At 38.4% G+C, this 20,359-nt stretch overlaps 2 protein-coding genes across 11 annotated transcripts in view; both read left to right on the top strand.

Moving 5' to 3' along the window:
- Positions 1 to 2,279, top strand: part of UFL1 (UFM1 specific ligase 1) — a 32,261-nt gene extending 29,982 nt beyond the window's left edge. The window contains exon 19 of the mRNA XM_082730766.1: positions 322 to 2,279. Within this exon, the coding sequence (XP_082586892.1) occupies positions 322 to 540 (219 nt within the window). The 3' untranslated portion in view covers positions 541 to 2,279. The remainder of the gene's footprint in view (positions 1 to 321) is intronic.
- A 5,023-nt stretch (positions 2,280 to 7,302) lies between these two features.
- Positions 7,303 to 20,359, top strand: part of FHL5 (four and a half LIM domains 5) — a 46,786-nt gene continuing 33,729 nt past the window's right edge. For 2 of the 10 annotated variants that reach the window (XM_082730767.1, XM_082730776.1), the window contains exons 1-3: positions 7,303 to 7,459; positions 17,753 to 17,780; positions 18,661 to 18,726. The gene's annotated coding sequence lies outside the window, so the exon portion shown is untranslated. Of the gene's footprint in view, positions 7,460 to 7,850; positions 8,086 to 17,752; positions 17,781 to 18,660; positions 18,760 to 20,359 lie in introns of all 10 variants that reach the window. The other 8 variants (XM_082730769.1, XM_082730768.1, XM_082730771.1 and 5 more) reach the window with 7 other exon arrangements.

The following is a 20,359-nucleotide window of genomic DNA, read 5'->3' as shown; positions in this document are numbered from 1 at the left end:
TAACCTGCACAAAGTCTGAGAGATTTCTCAACTAAAAGGAATCTGGCTTCTTTGAACTTCCATATCACTTTGACTTAATCTCTAGTTAATAGAATTTAGCTGAGTCAGTTTACATTAAAATGATGCGTATTCATGTGTGATCACTCCTAACCTGTCAACTCCTTGCCAGCAAGGACCTTACTAGTTTGAGCTTTCTACTTACTTAGCCAGTGATTTGTAAAGATGAAGACCTTCATGGTGTATTGGTTGAACAAATCCGGTTTGTTCTATAGAAAATTAAATCACATTTGTTAATCTTTCTTCTCTTTTCTCTTTTCACAGGATCAGCATACTCTTTTGGTAAAGTATCAAGGTTTAGTTGTAAAGCATTTAGTTAGTCAAAATAAGAAGACTGGACAGGGAGATGATCCCTTGAGTGATGAATTAGACAAAGAACAAGAAGATATCACCAACACTACTCGCAAAGAGCTTCAAGAACTTTCTTCATCTATTAAAGACCTTGTACTCAAGTCCAGGAAATCATCTGTGACAGAAGAGTAATGATCTTGATTTACTTTTGTCATATAGTAAACATTTTTCCCGAAGTTTAAAGTGAGGGGTTACCAAAAAATATTCACTTCACAACCCTCGAGTCCCCCTATAACCCCCCCCAACACACACACAATTCAGTTTAAAGAGGAGTGTCATTGTGTTCAGTGTAAATCTTAGAAAAATGTGAAATTTTTGTAAATTGGGTTCAACCATGTGGAAGACTTCTTTTTCACATTATAATTCTAAAAATTACCATTTCAGGTTTATTTTATTTTCAGATGCTGAATGAAGAATAAATTTTCTGAAATCTTTCATCTAGAAAAGGACTCATGCATTGTGTTATTAGATTTCAAGTGACATTCTTACATTCTTATATATATATATTAGGCAGCACCTTAAAATGTGGTCTTTTTTTTAAACGAAAAGAAAACCCTTTGGTGTCAATAAAAATCATGGATTTTAAAATTAATAGAGAGTGCTTCAAACCTAAAATTCAGAAATTTACAAAAACTTTTTTTTATTACTAGGCCCTTGCTCTTATTTCTGGCAGATAGAGGGCCTCCCATATCCCCCACAAGAGTGACCTAGGTTGGGGATATCTTTAAAGGTGCAGAATACCAGAGGGGCCCATGCACTGCTGTGGTCTATTCTAACACAAGATGCTAACAAGTGAGAGAAAAAGTTGCTTCTTAAGAGGTATAAGTCACATTTCAACATTGGAATAACAAAATGTAATACAAGTATTTTTCTTTAACCCAGTTTGCATTTCTAAATGTCTTTTTTTTTAATAGCAGTAGTCACTCTGGCATCTAATTCTTTATTATGAGAGGATCCATAAGTGCACTGAAGTCATTAGAACTTTATTTTTTTCCAAAAATGAAAATCCTTATAAGAAAATAGGTATTCTTATTTTCTAAAGATTATTAGTAGTTAAAAGTAACAAATAGTTCCTTGGAGTAATAATTTCAAGCAAGTGAGATTTAAGCAACAATTTATTATATATCAAAAAGAAATTTATTTTGAATAGAATAGAAAGTTAAATCTCAAGTATCAAGAAAGTACTATTTTATGTAATTTCTTATATGGTACGTGTTTCAAAATGTCAATACAAATATCAGTCTACTTCTAATTCCAAAGTATTAATACTTCGTGAAAGAAATTGATATAATTGCTAACTAAGCATTATTATTAAAGTTGATAGGAATGTAACATAAATTTTAAAATGTTTTTCCATTGGTAATTTTCTATTAATGTATTTTCATATGGGCAAAGGAAGAAAAATGACAAATCCTCTGTGACCACAAATTTCAGTTAGTTTTGTTTATTCAGTTTTCAAAATACTGAACACCCAGTCTAATGTGTTATTCAGTCTTAAAGTACCTTCTCAATTATGTCTCAGCAGATACCAAAATAATCCACATTTGTGTCAAACTAGATCGTAGACAATGAAGCAAATAAAATCATTCTGACTTTATTAATTTGTAGGAATAAAAATAGGAGAGACAACCAAGCAAATAAAAAGAAAACCATTCTGTCCTGTTCACATTCATTTTTTTTCATTCATCAAAATAGTTCATATTTTTCCTCAGTAAATAAGAGTTTTTATTGTTTTTGAAAAAAATCTAGATGATTTTGTATGTAAAATTCTAATTTTGATAAAATAAAAATTCTTAAATGGTTATCTACTATGATCTTGGTAGGCAGATTTAAGGATGTTATTAAAAATAAAGTTTTCTGTTTCTATTAAATTTTGTGGTACTTTGAAGCTTTCATTATTTAAATTATTAGAATGCATTGTGTGTGTGTTATATGTAGTGTATTTACATTTTAAAATCCTGATACTGAACAATTTTCAAAGTTTTTATTAAATTTTTCTTATGCAAAAACAGTTCCATAGTCCTCAATATCTCATTCCTTGAATGTTTACCATTCGTGAACCATTTCACCTTAGTAAATCATTTTCAGTTAGCTGAATTTCAGCAAATGTGCAGCTGTACTCTCATATCTGCTACTTCCTACTGTTGCAGATACAATAGTGATACTTGAATAACAGGTTCATGTTTCTGTCTCCAGACCATGTGTTTCTGAAGAGTCGAGGGAAACCCACTTCTGGTCATCAGAAGAATTCAATGAACAGTGGCATATCTTATCAAAATCCGTGAATTTTCAGAAAAGACATTAATACTGGATTAGAGTAAGTGTAGAAGTTGCTTAAACTGAATATAGAACTATCTTGAACTCTTTAGAGAATATATTTTAGTCAGACCATAAAGCACCAAGGATGAGGTCCAAGTGCAACCGTGATAGTACAGTGTATAGATTGAGAAGAGCAGTTAGTTCATTCCTTCCCCAGGAATGCTACTCAACCCAGAGCCAAATGGGACTTTATTTCTATCAAGGACTAGCAAGTGAGTTGGGTAGAGGGTGGGGTTAATGGAAGGTTTGCTTTCTTTGACTAATACCAATGAAGCCATTACCCCAGTGTATATGGGAGATGAAAGAAACATGTAGATAAATTCCTCTGGGATGTATATTTTCCACAGAAATCTGGGACCACTATGAAAGTGGCCATTAAAATGGCCTAAGGAGGGACGCCTGGGTGGCTCAGTTGGTTGGACAACTGCCTTCGGCTCAGGTCATGATCCCGGAGTCCCGGGATCAAGTCCCGCATCAGGCTCCCAGCTCCAAGGGGAGTCTGCTTCTCCCTCTGACCTTCTCGCTCATGCTCTCTCTCACTGTCTCTCTCTCAAATAAATAAATAAAATCTTTAAAAAAAAAAAAATGGCCTAAGGAGTCACACAAGTTGTTCTACCTTGAAGACCACACTACATAAATAGATAGAACCGAAGAGAGACTTACTCCAAACCATCGAAAAAAGAAACCTTGACTTTCAGGCTTTCAGAAATACAGTGTTTATTTCATTTACATCACCAAACAAGAGGGAATAATTACTTTGGACATGTATTAAATTTTTATAAGTTCTCAGTGTTGTGTTTTATTTGTTTTACCAGGCTTGCCTCTATTTGTACCTCTATTTCCCTTCAGTGATTAGCAATAAGACTTAACCTTGATGTGTGTTTAAAGAGCAGGAAGGGGTTATGTTGTGTGATAGAAGAAAGGGGAGACGTGGGGAATTTAAATCCTTGGCGCAACAATATCCTGGATGCAGGTATGACTGCCAAGTACTAGAAGTACCAATGTACATCTTAAAAATACACCTTGTTTTCAAGGAGATGGCAAGAATCAACAACTGTAGTTCAATATAGTGTTTTGAGAGAAATATTCAGAGGGTGATGTGGGGGAAGAAATGAAAGTCAAATGTCTTTGACAGCGAGAGGGAACTAAACAGACCAGAGATCACCTCCTGAACTGAGTCCTGAAAGAAAAAGAGGACTAGCCTTGGGAAAATGGGGGAAGGGAAAGCAGCCAGGCGTTTCTGGGACAGAAGAAATCTGGAAGTACTAAAACATGAACTAACATGAAATAGACACTTCGGAAGCCCTAAGTATGAGAAATATGAAAAATGGTCTGGGGAAGTAGGGTAAGATGAAGCTGAGGAGACCAGAGAGATCTTGAAATTCCTTATATGTATACTAAGCGAGAAAGTTTAGCCATTTTCCTGAAAATAAGGGGAACCTTTTCGAGATTTAATTAAGCAGGAAAGTAAGGTAATTAATTAGATCTGTCTTTTAGAAAGAGCACCCATTCTGAAAGGCAGTTTGACAACTTACCAAAATACAGTATTTGTGAAATCAGTGTCTCTCCTATCTGAAAAGTAAAATGGGGACTCAGTATGTAGGAGTCTTTTTCCCAACCTGTAGTCAAAAAGAAATGAGGTGGTCTTCTTGGCTCTGAAATATTCTTGCTTATTCAGATGACAGTCCACCAAAACGAAACCAAGCAAACAAACAAAAACACCTTTCTCTGACTAGTCAAGCTAAGACAAAGTTCCCAAAGGTTTTCTTTTACATTTCTAGTCATTCAATGTGAAGAAGAAAAAGTGCTTGGTCAAATTGCTTTCCTACTGAGCTTATCTACTCACCTAAAATATACCTGTACCTTAACTCTATCACGTAGACTTATAGATTGCTTGGAGGCAGGACACATAGTACAGAATACATAGTGGTTTAAATAGTATCTAATGAACGTAAATGAACTTAAAATGAGTGTTCTGTATTTTTCTCCTTCCCCATTTCTCACTGAAATCTAAGTCCTTGTGATTCATACATTATAAACGCTCAGGGTAAGTTCTGGTGTTGAAGAAAACAAATCAGAGAGACAGAAGGGCACAATTCCACAATATATTTCATGTGTTTCATTATTTTGCAGCCTTAATTCATAACCACTTTCGAATGTTTGATTTGGAAGATCATTCACAGTATATTAAGTAGAAAAGGATGCAGAACTATATATATAATGTCGTCTTGGTTTTCTAATTAAATATACTGTATAAACATTTGCATAAGTACATTTACATAAACATTTCCTTGTATAGTTCTATGCATGCATACAAAATGTTCTAAAGAGATTTGGGTTGTGACTCTTTTAGATTGAAAGTCATTTTAAACTTTATTTGTTTCAAATCTTAATCCAAGTTTTCTGCAAGAAGCATGTATTTTATAATTTGATAAACCGATAAATTTAAAATATGGTTTTACAGTGATGTAGAGAAATGACAGGAGGGGATACTGACCATTTCAAGACTGTTACAGTAATGCAAGGGAGAAAAGTGAGCACCAGAATGCAGGGATGATGACAGACTTGAGGGGGAGATTTAACAAAGGAGAACCAGCAGAAGTTGGGGTTGGGGATAAATAATGGGGCTGGGGCAGAATAAGGGAGGACGGTCTAAGATGACAGCTTGGATGACTGTGTCATGCCCTGAGGAGGAACGCCAGTAGACTAGCAGGTTTGGAGTGAGGAGAAGATGAGATGATGTATTAGGAACTTTTCAGTTTGAGGTGCATGAGGACCTGTAGACAAAGCCAACAGCCAGCAGGAGGCAGGTCTGGAACCTTACAGATCAAGTGAGAATACAGGTTTGGGAGTCATGTAATCGCTAATGGTTTCCATCAGGAGTGCCAGGGAGAGTGTGCAGAGAAGCCTGCTGACCTGAGGAGGAAGCTCTAGGGAAGGGTGAGATGAATAAAGGGAGAGGAGGCTAAAGAACAAGGAGGAAATCAGGAGCATGTAACTTAGGGAACCCTAGAGCAAATTTTAAAAAGAAATAGGGCCAAAGATGAGAAATTTCAGGTAAGGTTAAAGACAGCACCCTTTAAAGTGCTCATTAAGACCTTTTTTTTTTTTAAATTTATTTTTTATTTATTTTTGGCATAACAGTATTCATTATTTTTTCACCACACCCAGTGCTCCATGCAATCATGCCCTCTCTAATACCCACCACCTGGTACCCCAACCTCCCACCCCACCCCCCGCCAATTCAAACCCCTCAGATTGTTTTTTAGAGTCCATAGTCTCTCATGGTTCACCTCCTCTTCCAATTTCCCCCAACTCCCTTTTTCGAACTTAATGAAGCTTTTTTGGTGGAGTTGTTCAAGGGGAAGAATTAATGCAACTGTCTGAGGAGGAACCAGAAGGATCAGAAGTTTTGTTTTTTGTTTTTTGTTTTTTAAAGATTTTATTTATTTGACAGACAGAGATCACAAGTAGGCAGAGAGGCAGGCAGAGAGAGAGAGGGGGAAGCAGCCTCCCCGCCGAGCAGAAAGCCCGATGCGGGGCTCGATCCCAGGACCCTGAGATCATGACCTAAGCCAAAGGTAGAGGCTTTAACCCACTGAGCCACCCAGGCACCCCAGGATCAGAAGTTTTATCAGTGAATGTAGATCACCCTCTCGGGAAGCATAGGAGTAAACAAAGGATGATGGCCCCATAATTAGGTGGGAACATATGCAATTTTATATCTCCAAGACTCCACTTCCTCACCCTGAGAAGGATAAAAATAAGTCCCGGCTAGCAGTAGTATCACGAGGGTTGAAATCTATCACTAGTTGAATGTATTCGTGTTCTCTCACTGAATCGATTTGTTGTTGTTGCTTGCCATGTTTTCATGTTTTTTTTTTTTTTTAATGTTTTCATTTTCATATCTTAATCATCGAATTCAAGTGAATAGCAATGCACACACTTGACTGGCTTTGCATTTCCCTAACTCAAGTTTTTTTATTGTATCTACCTGAGTTTGATCTCAGAAAATATTAGTGTGTAATTCCGTTAGCACTTAGAACAAGAACAGTTTTTGTCTGGGAATAAATGGGGTGAAGGCAGGACACTTCTCCTCTCACTCCATCTTATAAAACAAAGAAACAGCCTCAAGCAGAGATTCTAGGAACAAACCATATTTGCTTTATGGATCAAACTGACCCACGGAAAATTCCTGTCCTAGATTAGTCCAATATTCAAACATTTCTTTAGATTCGACTCTCGAAATCTCTATCCACTTTTTTTTTTAAAAAAAAGATTTATTGGTCAGAGAGAGAAGGGGGTGGAGAGAGAGTGCACATGCACACAAGCAGGGGGAGCGGTAGGCAGAGGGAGAAGCAGGCTCCCCGCTGGGCTTGATCCTGAGGTCCTGAGGTCATGACCTGAGCCAAAGTCAGAAGCTTAACCGAGTGAGCCACCCAGGGATCCCAATCCACTTTTCCTCTTTTTTTAATCAAAGATTTCAAAAGACCAGACAAGTCTCTGTTTAAATGAAGTCACACAGCCATGCCGTGACATAACAATTGTTGCCAGCTCACGGGGCAATAGGCAAAAGCAGGGAATGGTGAGTCCACAGTGAGGTTCAGGAAGCAGGTAACGACCTGCAGTTATTCTAGTCAAATCCAAGGCTCTAAGTTCTCAAATTTCCTAAGAACGCAGTGATAGAGGCCATACCCCAAGGTTAATCTCTCAAGCAGCAAAAATTCTTCAGGTAAGAACATGGGGCCTCATCTCTTTCCAGAGAGTTCAACAGAAAAGCTCTGTAATGCAACCATTTCTAACCTAAAAGATAGGTTCAGAGAGTCATCAGAAAACAAGACAAAACAAAATTTAAAAATATATATATTAATCAAGGAAAAAGAAAGTACATCATCATTTTGGAAATTTTTAAAAGTTAAATATGCCCTTAATTTAGCCTAAGCAGTGGAAATTTCTTGTGTATGTATGTGAGTTGTCTGTATATACACTTGCATTTTAAACTTTTGGGGGCTTACCCAGATATTCCAAGTACTCATTTTGGCAGGATTTCCCTTTAAGGATATCCTGCAGAGAATTTGTTCCTCACAAGTTGACGTAAAAATTGACAGGGAGTACTTTTCCAGCCCAGTAGGAGTCAGCTCCGTGCACATCACAAGACTTGGAGGAAACCAACTCACTCTCCCATTTCCTCCTACAAAGTTGAAAAAGCTGCAGTTGGGAGGGACCCTCAGATAGCTCTGGTGGTCCTTTCTGTTCCTTTTGGAGTTGACATTTGAAAGTGTCAGAGGACAAAAATCATCATCACATATTCTCCTTTCATACTCTTTAAATCACAGGAAAAGGCAGCCTTGAGAAAAAGTAAGTTTTGTTTTCTTTTCCGTAATATTTCCTTTGTAGTTTTTTTTTGTGGTATTTCGGCTTTCGTTTTTTTTGTTGTTTTTGTTTTGTTTTGTTTTTTTAAGTATGAGAGATTCTTATAAACATTCTAGTGACTGCTTATGAGAAAATTCTTACTTGGCAAGTAAGTGCGTATCTTGAAGTTTCTTAGAAACTCTTCAAAAGCCACTTGAGCCAACAGTTGTCAAATTTTATAAGATGAGCTTTTCAGATGTCTCATTTCAATAATATGCATGCGGAGGTTATACAGTGGTCAGAGAACTCTTTCGAGTTGTCGCCTCTGTTCTGAAAGTGGTCTTTACACATGGGGGTATGTGTAGCTTTGTTGCCGTGAAAAGGAGGTGGCAGGATTCCGGGGATTTACTTGGCTTAACTTATTTGAATGACTAACTTTATTACTGTGGTTATTTTATGGCTGGGTTTATATATCCACAGCACAATTCAACGTCACTTACAGATTTTAAATATTAGTGAGATTCCATGTTCAAGAAAAATCTGCCTACTTTCCAGATGCAGGCTTAAACACCATTCCTAATGTGAGGTTTTCAGAGATTGATGAAATGTCTGTGTGTCTGGCCCACACAAATATATAACCTAGTACAGGAATCGAAAGCATTGCTTCCTGAAGCAAACGGTTACTGCCGCAAAAGCGAGCATCCTACATGTGTTTATGTTTTTTCCCAGTATATAGTCAGACTCCCTTCAGAGTCTGTCAGCCATTTGAAAAACCAAATGCAAGCCCTCAGCTGTCAGTCTGGGTTTCAGAAAGGTGGAAACTAAAAAGAATCATGAATAAAATGTGTAATCCTGATAAATAAAATGTAAGAAAATCCTCAAGTCACTTTAGCTGTCATTTTACATCCATAATATCGTCACGTATAAATTCTAGCGTTTTCATTAGCGAAGGCTATAGATGAATATTAAACACAAACACTGCAAAAATGTTCCATACACGGTATTTCTTACCATGTTTGTTATGATATATGCCTGAAGCCATGCTCCAAATCGTTTGATGGGGAAGGTAAACACCCACGTCTATTTTCCACACTTGCTCTATTTATTTCCACATGTTATCATTAGTTGCCAGTTCTGAGTCTGTCCTACCTAACCAAGAGGGGCACATTTGCGTCTTAATGTCACATCACCTCACTGACAAGTTTACCTCTTATTTTTATTATACTTGCCAACAACATTTTGAATAAAGGTGGATTAATTTGCCTTCCTTAGGCAAGCCTAGTAACTTTCTACTGTAATATTGAAAATAAATGTTCATCTAGAACACGTTGGAAAAGCTCTGATTTGTTTTTTATGTTTTCAATCTAGGAAACATGATTTCTTTACAATTGAAAACCAAATCCTTGGGTTCGCATGAGGAGTTCTGAGTCAGATAACAGTTCAACAAACTTGTATTTCTGGGCTCTTGTAATTGTCTTTTTCCTCTGTGATTGTCATAATTTTTCTTGGTTACCTTTTGATGCCCTGGAAATGATCAGCTTGGCATTTATTTGTCTCCACAGATTATAGGTGCCCTTAAGAATCTGACAGAATCAGGGGTGCCTGGGTGGCGCAGTGGGTTGAGCCTCTGCCTTCGGCTCATGTCATGATCCCAGGGTCCTGGGATTGAGCCGTGCATCAGGCTCTCTGCTCAGGGGGGAGCCTGCTTCCCCTCCTCTCTCTGCCTGCTTCTCTTCCTACTTGTGATCTCTCTCCCTCTGTCAAAAATAAATAAATAAAATCTTTAAAAAAAATAAGAATCTGACAGAATCAGTGTACTACTCTCTTCTAAAAACAAACAAACAAAAAAGGCCTATTGCAAATAGATTTTTCAGTGACATTTGTGGGGTTGACAGACCCCTGAATTCTGTCCTTGAGTATTCTTGGAGGTCCTGATTATGAACTACATTTTCTGTGAAGCAGAAACTTCAGTTTTAGGCATACCTTGGTGCCAGTGGGTTCACCAAAATCTTCAGAAGTCTTAGGGTGGAAGAACACCTAAACTGTCTCTTTAAACTGTCCTCACCTGAAGACAGGTAAGGCTAAGGCAAGGATTTCAGTTTAAGGGTTAAATTTAAAGCAGGTGCTTAGTGAATTCATGGCCATACTTGTCCTGAACAGCGGGTCACGGAAATAAAAGTGGAGTATTGAAGTAGCCGAACAGTTCCTTTTGTGGAGAACAAGGCTTAGGATGGAAGGGGAATAGGATTAACCCACTGAGGACCCCAGAATGTGGAATAGATGACTATAGAGATGTCCTCCTCTTTCTCTGACCATCCTCCTAACTCTCCATTGCTACCTATCGGTACACTGGAACCTAAAAGGAAGAGCCAAACCAGTGCCCTAACGGGGCATACCTTACCCTTCAAGGCTCACTGTCTTCAACCTTCCCTTCTTTATTGGCTCCCTCCATCAGCACTTAAACATGCTCAAATTTTCCATCTTAAAATGCCTCTCTTTCATGACTGAGCTCTTACACTTCCCCTCTCCCTCAGCTTCATAGATCAAGCTCCGGAAAATTTGTCTACACTCTATTAATCTCTACTTCCTGAGTCTCACTTCTCAATCTATTGAAGTCTGGCTTTCATTCTCATCGGTTTTCCCCAGTTCTCATGAAAGTTATCAATCACTAGCATATTGCTAAATCCAGCAGACATTTCTCATTATCTCATCAGTATCTCAAATCAATTTCACGCTCTTCTCCACTTTCCCCACCTTGAGACACACTCTTCACCCAGGGCTTCCATGATACCAAACTCATGGTGCTCTCTTCCACTAAGACCACTTTTCTTGGTCTGTTTTGCAGGTTCCCCTTCTTCTTCCTGTATGCTGGGCTCCCTTTTCTCTTCCTAGGCAATTTCACTGCTTCAGTTATCAACTGTTCTATAGGCGAACCCAAAAATCTAGATCTGAGATATCTTTTCTGAGCTAAAGACCTATGTGTTCAACTGTCTGCTGAAATCAGAACTGAGTAGAGTAGGCTTGGGGCTGGTGAGTAAAATGGGGAAGGAGGGAGGGACATCAGGAACAACGAGGACTTTCTCTAAGACCCCTTCCAATATGCCCAAGTAATTTATATGGTTTCCCTGTCATTTATATGGTTTCCAATGCTCTCTTTAGTCCTGGCTAAACAACTCTACTTGGATACCCCAAAGTCTCAAATCTCACGATTTAATCTAAAAGTAAATTCATCATTTCCCTCTCCTGCTCCCCGCCCTGATTCCTTAAAGTATACTCTTCCATGGTAAATGATACCATGATGAAACCAGTTGCCCAAGCTAGAAATATGGGGGAACTCCTCCCTCCCCCAATTCATGTATCTTTGGAGACCCAAAGAATCTCCAAGTTTATTTATTTACCAAGGCCTCTCCTCTGACACTACCACTACACTACTTGAGGCTGCCATCTTCTTTTACTCGGTGAATAGCAGCCCTTTCACTGGTCTCCCTGCCTCCGAATTGTCCTCTTCTACTGCATTCTCCATACTGAAGCCAGAATAACTGATCTCAAACAATTGCTCTAAAAACACATCTAATTCTGCCAACCTCTTTCTTCACACTTTTCCCGAATACTCCATTGACCTTAAGATAATGTCCAGATTCCTTCTTAAGGTTAAAGAGAAACAATAGAGTCTAGGGGATTACAGCAGATCTCTCCAAACATTAAGGTGCTCCGGTAGAGCCTGGTCTTTGTTAAAATGCAGATTCTGGTTCTATAGGTCTGGATCGATGCCTGAATTTTTACATGTCTAACAAGACTTCCAGGTGAAGCTAATGATACTCGTTGAAGGACCATGCTTCTCCTGCTAGATTGTCTGGAGCTCAAGTCTTAGGTGTGTCACTCACTTGGTCGAAGAACTTGAAGAAGTCACTTAGCCTCTGTGTGTCTCCTTTGCCTTGTATATAAAATGGAGATCATGATGGTATACCTTTTTCTTAGGTTTTTTATGAGGAATAAACATGTTATATTAAAATTATTTGCTGCAGTGCCTAGCACAGAGTAAGTGTTAAGTGCTACTTACTATCATTAGTCAAGACCTTCAATCATTTAGCCTCTCCATTCTTCTCCAAACCAGTTTTTAGTGCACACACACACGCGTGCGCGCACACACACACACACACACTACTGCTCACTCATACCGAATGACCTTTAGAAAATTAAGAATAGAGCAAATGCCTCTTTTATGTCAAGTTCCCATAACACTTTTTGGCAGAGCCCTCTGCACACAGCCCTAACTCAACTCGGTCCCGCTCATCTTAATTTACATCTCAGCTCAGATGATGTATCTTCCAGGAAGTACTTACAGACCATCCTCCATCCGAGTCCCCACTTCATACCACTTTTGAGTATGCTCCCATCACCAGGGTGCCCTCTGGTCTCAGATTATCTCATTGTTTTATCTGTATCTCCTATAAGACAATCTGTCCCATTAGAGTAAAGGACTGCGGCAATTACTGCTGACTTTCTAGCGTCTCACACTCTTTTGCAGGTTGCAGGGATCAGTAAAGAATGAGTGCATTTTTTTAAAGGTTTTACTTATTTATTTGACAGACAGAGATCACAAGTAAGCAGAGAGGCAGCAGAGAGGGAGAGAGGGGGAAGCAGACTCCCAGCTGAGCAGAAAGCCTGATGCAGGGCTTGAGACTCAGGAAATGGTCATCAACATAAAGCAGAGATTCACGCTCTACAGAAAACTTGATCCACGGACCCTGAGATCATGACCTGAGCTGAAGGCAGTGGCTTACCCCACTGAGCCACCCAGGCGCCCCAAGAATGAGTGCATTTTATAGATGCATTTCCAAAGACCTGTGAAATGAGAAATGGAGATAGGGAACAGAGAGCTTTAAGATCTGGTTTGAGAAAAGGGAAATATCGTATGTAACACTCCAAATGCTGCTCTGGGTCGGACTGTTAACACAATGGAAAGGAGAAAAAAAGTTTCAAATATATAAAATAAATAAGGTTAGTAAGTCAATGAAATGGTGATAGTGTGATACAGAGAAGAGAGTCAAGACTTTGAAGTCTGGTCCATGTTGAGTTCCCTGTGAACTCAGGCAGATGAGTTTGCTTCCCTGCCTCAATGATGGAATACAAACACCTATTTTACAGAATTTTGTATTAGAGCAAAGGCATTTTTAATTTTTCTTTCTTCTTAAATTCTTCTGCTACAATTCTGTTGCTACTAGCAAAGATTTGAGATATTCCTTTGTTTGTTTATTCTGCCAGAGCAGTATTCACCAAATGGATCCCGAGTTTTATTTTTCAGTCGATCACTTTGATGTATCAGATTCTCCCCTCATGTTATTTAACAATACACTTTCTGAGGTTATTTGCAATTTAATCACAATTACAGCACTGAAGATGGTGCAGAACAGGCTTCTGGGATTCCTGTCTCCCAGCTTGATCCGGTTCTCTTTAAGATTCCTTTTCCTTATAGCTGTTCATAAGACAATTTAATTAACATGGTCATTGATCTCCTAGCATGTTTTAAAAAAAAATTAATCTTTTTTTTTTTTTTTACAGAGCCAAAAAGTCATACATAAAGGTAATTCATTCATTCATTCATATATTCACTCATTCATCAAGCAGACCAAGCCAGCGTAGCACCTCAGAGAAACGGGTCAACTGTTCAGTTTTCTGTAGAGCGTGAATCTCTGCATTACGTTGATGACCATTTCCTGAGTCTTCTTTGAACAAAGAATGGTCTAGCATACATTTTGACCAAACGCCTCTCAGGATAGAACTCACAATGCTTCAGTTTTGTGGGAAATTGTGTCTTAACATTAAGACCAATGCATCTTTAGCAGATTTGTGGGTATAATTTGCATGGCGAGAAAAATAAAGCATCTGACATCTAGCTGTCATGCTACCTAAATGAAGTAAGACTTAATTTTTAAAAATGATTTCTGGTCCTATAATTACATTCACTCTATTAATCTGTTCTCTTGAACACTTTTAGAGTTATACTATCACAGAAGATTCTAATCTTTGAACTTTTTTTTTATTAAACAACTGTACTCTTAACTTTGTTCAATATTTTATTTTTCTTATTATCAAAGGATACATTGTACAATTTCTATAGAGTACTGGCCAGTAAAAATGTTCTTAAAAATCCATAACTTCAATCAAGAGGCCTAGCATTTGAGTGTATTTTCTTCTAAACTTGTTTTCTATTCTTTAATGGTACTTATGTGGTTGCGATCACACTAATTATTCACTTCATACTCTTTTTCTTATTTAAAGCAATATCAGAACCATTTTGCCACATCATTAAATACTTTTCCAAACACCATATTAGTGACTTCTAGTATTATTTTAAAGTCATTTGGTAAATAATTTCATATTCTTTTAAGCAGCCTGTAGAAGTCCTTTTCAAATCCTAAACTTAGACACAATTTAGTAGTTAACAAAATAGAACTAAAAAACACAAAATATACTTTGAAACTTTACATCAGGGATCAGTAAACATTCTTTGTAAAGAGCCAGACAATAAATATAGAGATTACTTAAGATAAAAATAAAATCTTAAAAAAAAATAAAGTAGTCACAGACTGTATGTAAATGGAAGTGTGGCCATGTTCCATTAAAACTATTTATGGGCACAAATTTAAATTTCCTATCATTTCACGTGTCAAAACATTGTATTCTTCTTTTGGATTTATGGTTTTTTTTCTTCATTTAAAAATGTAAAAGCTATGTTTAGGTCAAAGGCCATACAGACACAAGCAGTGGCTAGATTTTCTTCCCTGGGCCTAAGAAGGCAACCTCTAATCTGAAGCCTGGTTCCAAGAACTTTGGCTTCACCAGGTTTGAGAAGCTTCTGTGAGAACATGCATAGATAAATGTTCTTAAGAAGAGGTAAATAGCTTTCATTAGATGTTCATTAGATGTTAAACAAATTCTTAAACTAAAATGTTTAAAAATCATGTTTCAGATAATATACATGAAAACACTTTGTGAATCATAAGTTGTTTTTTAAAGATTTTATTCATTTATTTGAGAGAAAGAGAGAGCATGTAGAATGGGGGGGAGAGGTTCAGAGGGACAGGGAGAAGCAGGCATCTCAACCATAAATCATTTATTAAAACATATATCGGTATTTTACTTATGACGTAATTCAGTGAAAACCCAATTGACCTGAAAAAATTGATTAATAGAAATAAATGTATGCCATTGCCAAAATTGCACCTAGGAAACTGGTACTTGAAATCCAAAAACCTTATAAACTAGAACCTACAGAGAAAATAGTTAAGTCACATTCCCAAACACACTAAAAGTAAGAATTAACAGTTATTCTGATCAAGGTAATTTTTTGGCTGAGCCAGGAGCTTAAAAATAATGCTAATCATTCCTTCATTTTGTTTTTAAGTTGTTTTTTTTTTTAAGATTTTATTTATTTATTTGCCAGAGAGCGAGCGAGCGAGAGCGAGCACAGGCAGACAGAGTGGCAGGCAGAGTCAGAGGGAGAAGCAGGCTCCCTGTGGAGCAAGGAGCCCAATGTGGGACTGGATCCCAGGACGCTGGGATCATGACCTGAGCCGAAGGCAGCTGCTTAACCAACTGAGCCACCCAGGTGTCCCTGTTTTTAAGTTTTAAACTACAGAGTTAGCATAACTAGAAAAATCCCAATTGTCAACATCCTGGTTAATAAAAGCAGTATATGGATTCCTGTCTCTCTCTCCTCCCTTTTCCCCACATACACATATACGTAGTTCAACAAAGAAACTGAAAAATAAAACCACCTTTATTGCAACATATGTGTGGATTTGAAAGCACCACTTAATCGTATATCTCTACTTTTCAAGTTTTAAGACAACTGAGAAGTAGACACAGCTGTCATATGTGAATCCACGTATTATCAATTTTTTGTTACTAAAGCTGAATTGGAAAAGTTTTCTTCCAAAGACTGCCCCTCCCAGGCCAGGGCAGTGGCCTTCCTGGGGCAGAGCTGAGGGGCTGCCTTGGGCTGTGTCTAGGGAGGAGAGCAGAGTGGAAGCCGGTGCACGGGCTATTTCCATCAGAGTGATGGGGAGAGAGTGAGTTACCCTCACTCACAAAGGAGAGGCCCCCTTTCCCCGGGTACTTATCAGTTGAGTCACTCCTCAAGTGTAACAGAATCAGAGAGCCCAGAAATCTGGCGGGGTGGGGTGGGGACATTTTATCCATAATTTCAAAAGAAAAAGTCCTTTTTCTGTGGACTTTGAAACCTGAGGAAATGAGAGCTCTCATATGATTTTTTTTTTTCCCCTTTCATGATTTTTAATTCAAAGCAGCATTCCTGGCTTCTTCTAAGTTTAAGTCATCAAGGTGACTTGCGGAAGTGCTGACTCAGAGATTTTTAGTTAAAAGTGTATGTCAAAGACCTCCTTTTACAAAGCATGGTCTTCAGTTGAAAGCAAAACAGTAGGCTAAATATATTCGTGGCAATGGATAGCTGAGTTTTTAAAGCTCTGACATGTAAAAATATTTAGTTTCTGAATGACTTTTTTCTTATCCAACTATGGTCGAAATCCTGCCCTGCAGCTGTGGTCTTTCAAGCGTCTGTCATAGTGCTTCCCAGCTTGTCGCCCACACCCATGGGCACGCTCCCACATCACCTCCACAGCGCTGTGGACTCCTTACTGCCTAGGAACCTTCCTCCACCTTTTCCTAGAGACTAGCCTTTCTCAACCTTCATGATGCAGCTCTAGAAGAAGCTTTTCTTGAAGTTTTCTAGAAACTTCCAGAGCACCCCATGTGTTTGTTCAAGTATTTCTGCATGTCATCTCTCCTTTCTGTCCTCATTCCTTCCATCTGCAATATTTACTGAGTACTCAGCATATGGTGGTGTGATGCCAGACACCAGGAGTCTAGTGGGAACAGAGCATCTGTCCCACCTGGCATTTACTGTTGAGTACGAAAGATAATGAACTAGAGCTAAGGCCAACTGTATGTGAGGAGTACCGAGAGCCATGAGAACTTAAGAGTCAGATTCCTTATCCGGTGGAAGGACAGAGTAAAGAAATTTTCTGTGAGTCTCTCTCTCACGCCAGGATGGAAACTTTTCACAGGGAAGACCTGTTTTACCTTCACTGCCAAGTACCGTGGATGGATCAAGCTGGCACTCCAGAGCTCTTTGTGAGACCCACAGACCTAAAGTACACTGTGTTCAGAGAGCTGTTGGATATTGTTGGGTTTAAAAATGAAAAAAGATTATGAAAGATCTGGAATGCTATGCCAATGAGGTTGGATTATGAAGGTCACAGAAAGTAGCATGATTCAAACACAAGTCATCCAAAGACTCCGGGTTGGCCTCTATTTATCAAATGGGAGGAAAGTGGCTCTTTGGCTCTAAACCTTTAAGATTCTGTGGCCAAACAACTGACTTCTTTCTTCCTGCATTCATTCAACACATATTTGAGCCAAGCTCTGTGTTAGATGCCAGGGACACAGCCCTGAACCAGGCAGGAAAGTTCTCTGCCCCTGTGTGTGTGACACATTGACATGCCTTAAAAATTCACACACTGAATGAGGCTTTGGGTGAAAATGAAAATAATACTAAATCACAACCAATATTTGTCAGCTAATACTATGAACATTTGGTTTCCAAGGGAATGGTAACAGATTTTCCCATTTACTTTCTCTCCAAAATTAGCACAAGCCACCTGAGATCAACACATCATGTAGGTGTAAGCCACAGTTACCCAGTGAGGCTGTGAGCATTTTGACTGTGGTCATTTTCCTTTGATAGATGCTGAGAACCAACTTAATCTAAATCTCTAAGACTGGGAACAGATAAAAATTAAATTAAAGCTGGCTTTAGGGGCTCCTGGGTGGCTCAGTGGGTTAAGCCTCAGCCTCAGGTCATGATCTCAGGGTCCTGGGATCAAGCCCCACATCAGGCTCTCTGCTCAGCAGGGAGCCTGCTTCCCCCTCTTTCTGCTGCCTCTCTGCCTACTTGTGATCTCTCTCTCTCTCTCTGTGTCAAATAAATAAAATAAAATTTAAAAATCTCTTTTAAAAAGCTGGTTTTAAATATCACCATACAACCACTCAAATGGTTACCCCCTCTAGCACCAACAAATTTTAAACTGTCGAGAGGGTAATTTGAAATTATTGATTAGTGTTATCACCAAAGAATAGGATATACTTCTGCCTTGTGTCTTTTTAAATCACATTCTTGTAGGAAGAAGATTATTTTGCTTCAGGCAAAAATACTGAAAAAATTAGTTAACATCAACTTGCACCACCCACACCCCCATTCTCAACCCAAACACCTCCACACGGCACACATACCCACGCGTATTCACATACACACAAATATACAAACCACACATACACACACATCACTACCTCATTTTGTTTTGTTTTGTTTTGTTTTTTTTGTTTTTTTAGATGAGGATCCAGAAAATAAAACCAAATGTGGTTTTGGATTTTTCGTCCCAACTCCAGAGTAAATCAGTAACAGCTATAATGAACCAAAACCCAACAGAAATTGAATTGCCTTGAATGTTGGAGGGAACATGTACTTGCTTTTGAGGATAATTGGTTTGTTTTCTACAGCTAATGGCAGCTCGGCTTGAGCTACAGAATGAACCTCTCTGCTTACACATGGGAGGTTGTCACCGGGTCAGTAATTCAAACCTCGAGTGCCAGATACAAGTAAGGAGAGATTTTACTTTTTTTCACCTTTGGAAAAAAAAATCACAGCAGTAACCAAGGCCGTCACTCCATACAATCTTTTATATACATGAAATAGCTTCCATCACCAGCCAGAAATCTGAATTCCAGTGGAAGCTTTTCCAGGAACCACTTTGTCAGCTTTAAAAAACAATGTGCCAGCCCGAACTTCAGTTTTTCTCACTTAATTAGATGAGAGGAACAAACTAGGGAATTTCAAGAACCCCTCCCAGCTCCTAGATTCTGTCAAAATGGGACTGGATCAGAAGCATGCTTTCATAGGGAAGGCCAAATATCAAAATGACTGGGGCACTAAGAGACTTTATCTCTAAATATCTTATTGTACCCAAAGGGGATTCCTTTTCCTGAGTTTCCCAAAATTCTCTTCTGGGATCACCCTCCTCCCTTCTTTCTCTCCCTCCTCCCCCTCCTAGATCTAATGGTCAAGTTTTTTGTTTGTTTGTTTGTTTGTTTGTTTTTGTTTGTTTGTTTTGAGTAAACTATTATAGCAAAGACTGGTTGTGCAACTAATTTATTGGGGGGTAGAAGTTAATACTTTCTTTATCCTTGAGAATACAAGTTCACATAGAGCAGAGCCGAGAAGCAAATTATGAAAAATTACCAAAATGGTGGTAATTGTAAGATTCTTTAAGTAGGTCACTAAACTGGCAATCAATTTTGGTGGATCTTAAAGAAAATTCTTCATATTGATTTAACAACCTGGTCCTGTAGAGGTCACTCATTACAAAGTAGTAATCTAGTCTAAAAAGAAACTTGTTAAGATTCATGCAAATGACAGATGTGGTAATAAAATAGTTGGTGATATTTTTAAAAACTCATTTTGATTAGCAATGTGGGCATTTTCTATTAAGTGCCTACAATATATTATTTGGAAGATATATTCCATTTTTCCTAATTTTTCTGGAAAGTAACTATGAGTATTACCTTTTGAATTTAGTTTCCATATCCATAAAATGAGTTGAAACTAATCTACCTCTTCTAGGCCTTATATTCTATGACTAGGAACAAGAGGGTAAGGTGAAAATATACTTAGTCTTTTGATTTGTGTTAAGATTTTATTTAATTTTTAAAACAGAGTGGGGCGCCTGGGTGGCTCAGTGGGTTAACCCTCTGCCTTCGGCTCAGGTCATGATCTCAGGGTCCTGGGATGGAGCCCTGCATGGAGCTCTCTGCTCAGCAGGGAGCCTGCTTCCTCCTCTCTCTCTTCCTGCCTCTCTGCCTACTTGTGACCTCTCTCCTTCAAATAAATAAATAAAATCATTTTTAAAAATAAAATAGACACATGCCTTTGGAACAAAATTTAAAAGGTACAAGGGGGTATATAGACAGTGAAAAGTAAATTTCACTATACTGTGAAAAGTACATCTTTTCTGTATTCATCATATTGTTTCTTGTGGTTTCTCCAAGAATGACTCCAAGTTTATTTGTTTTTTTTTATTTGTTTTGAGAAAGAGAGAGAGGTGGGGCATGAAGGGGGGAAGAGAGCCAGGGAGTGAAAGAAAATCCTAAGCAAGCTCCATGCCCAGAACTGAGCCTGGCCACACAGGCTCAGTCCCATGAC

Source organism: Mustela nivalis, assembly GCF_964662115.1.
Source record: "Mustela nivalis genome assembly, chromosome: 5".
Taxonomy (NCBI): Eukaryota; Metazoa; Chordata; class Mammalia; order Carnivora; family Mustelidae; genus Mustela; species Mustela nivalis.
This window is presented reverse-complemented; position numbering and strand designations above follow the sequence as displayed.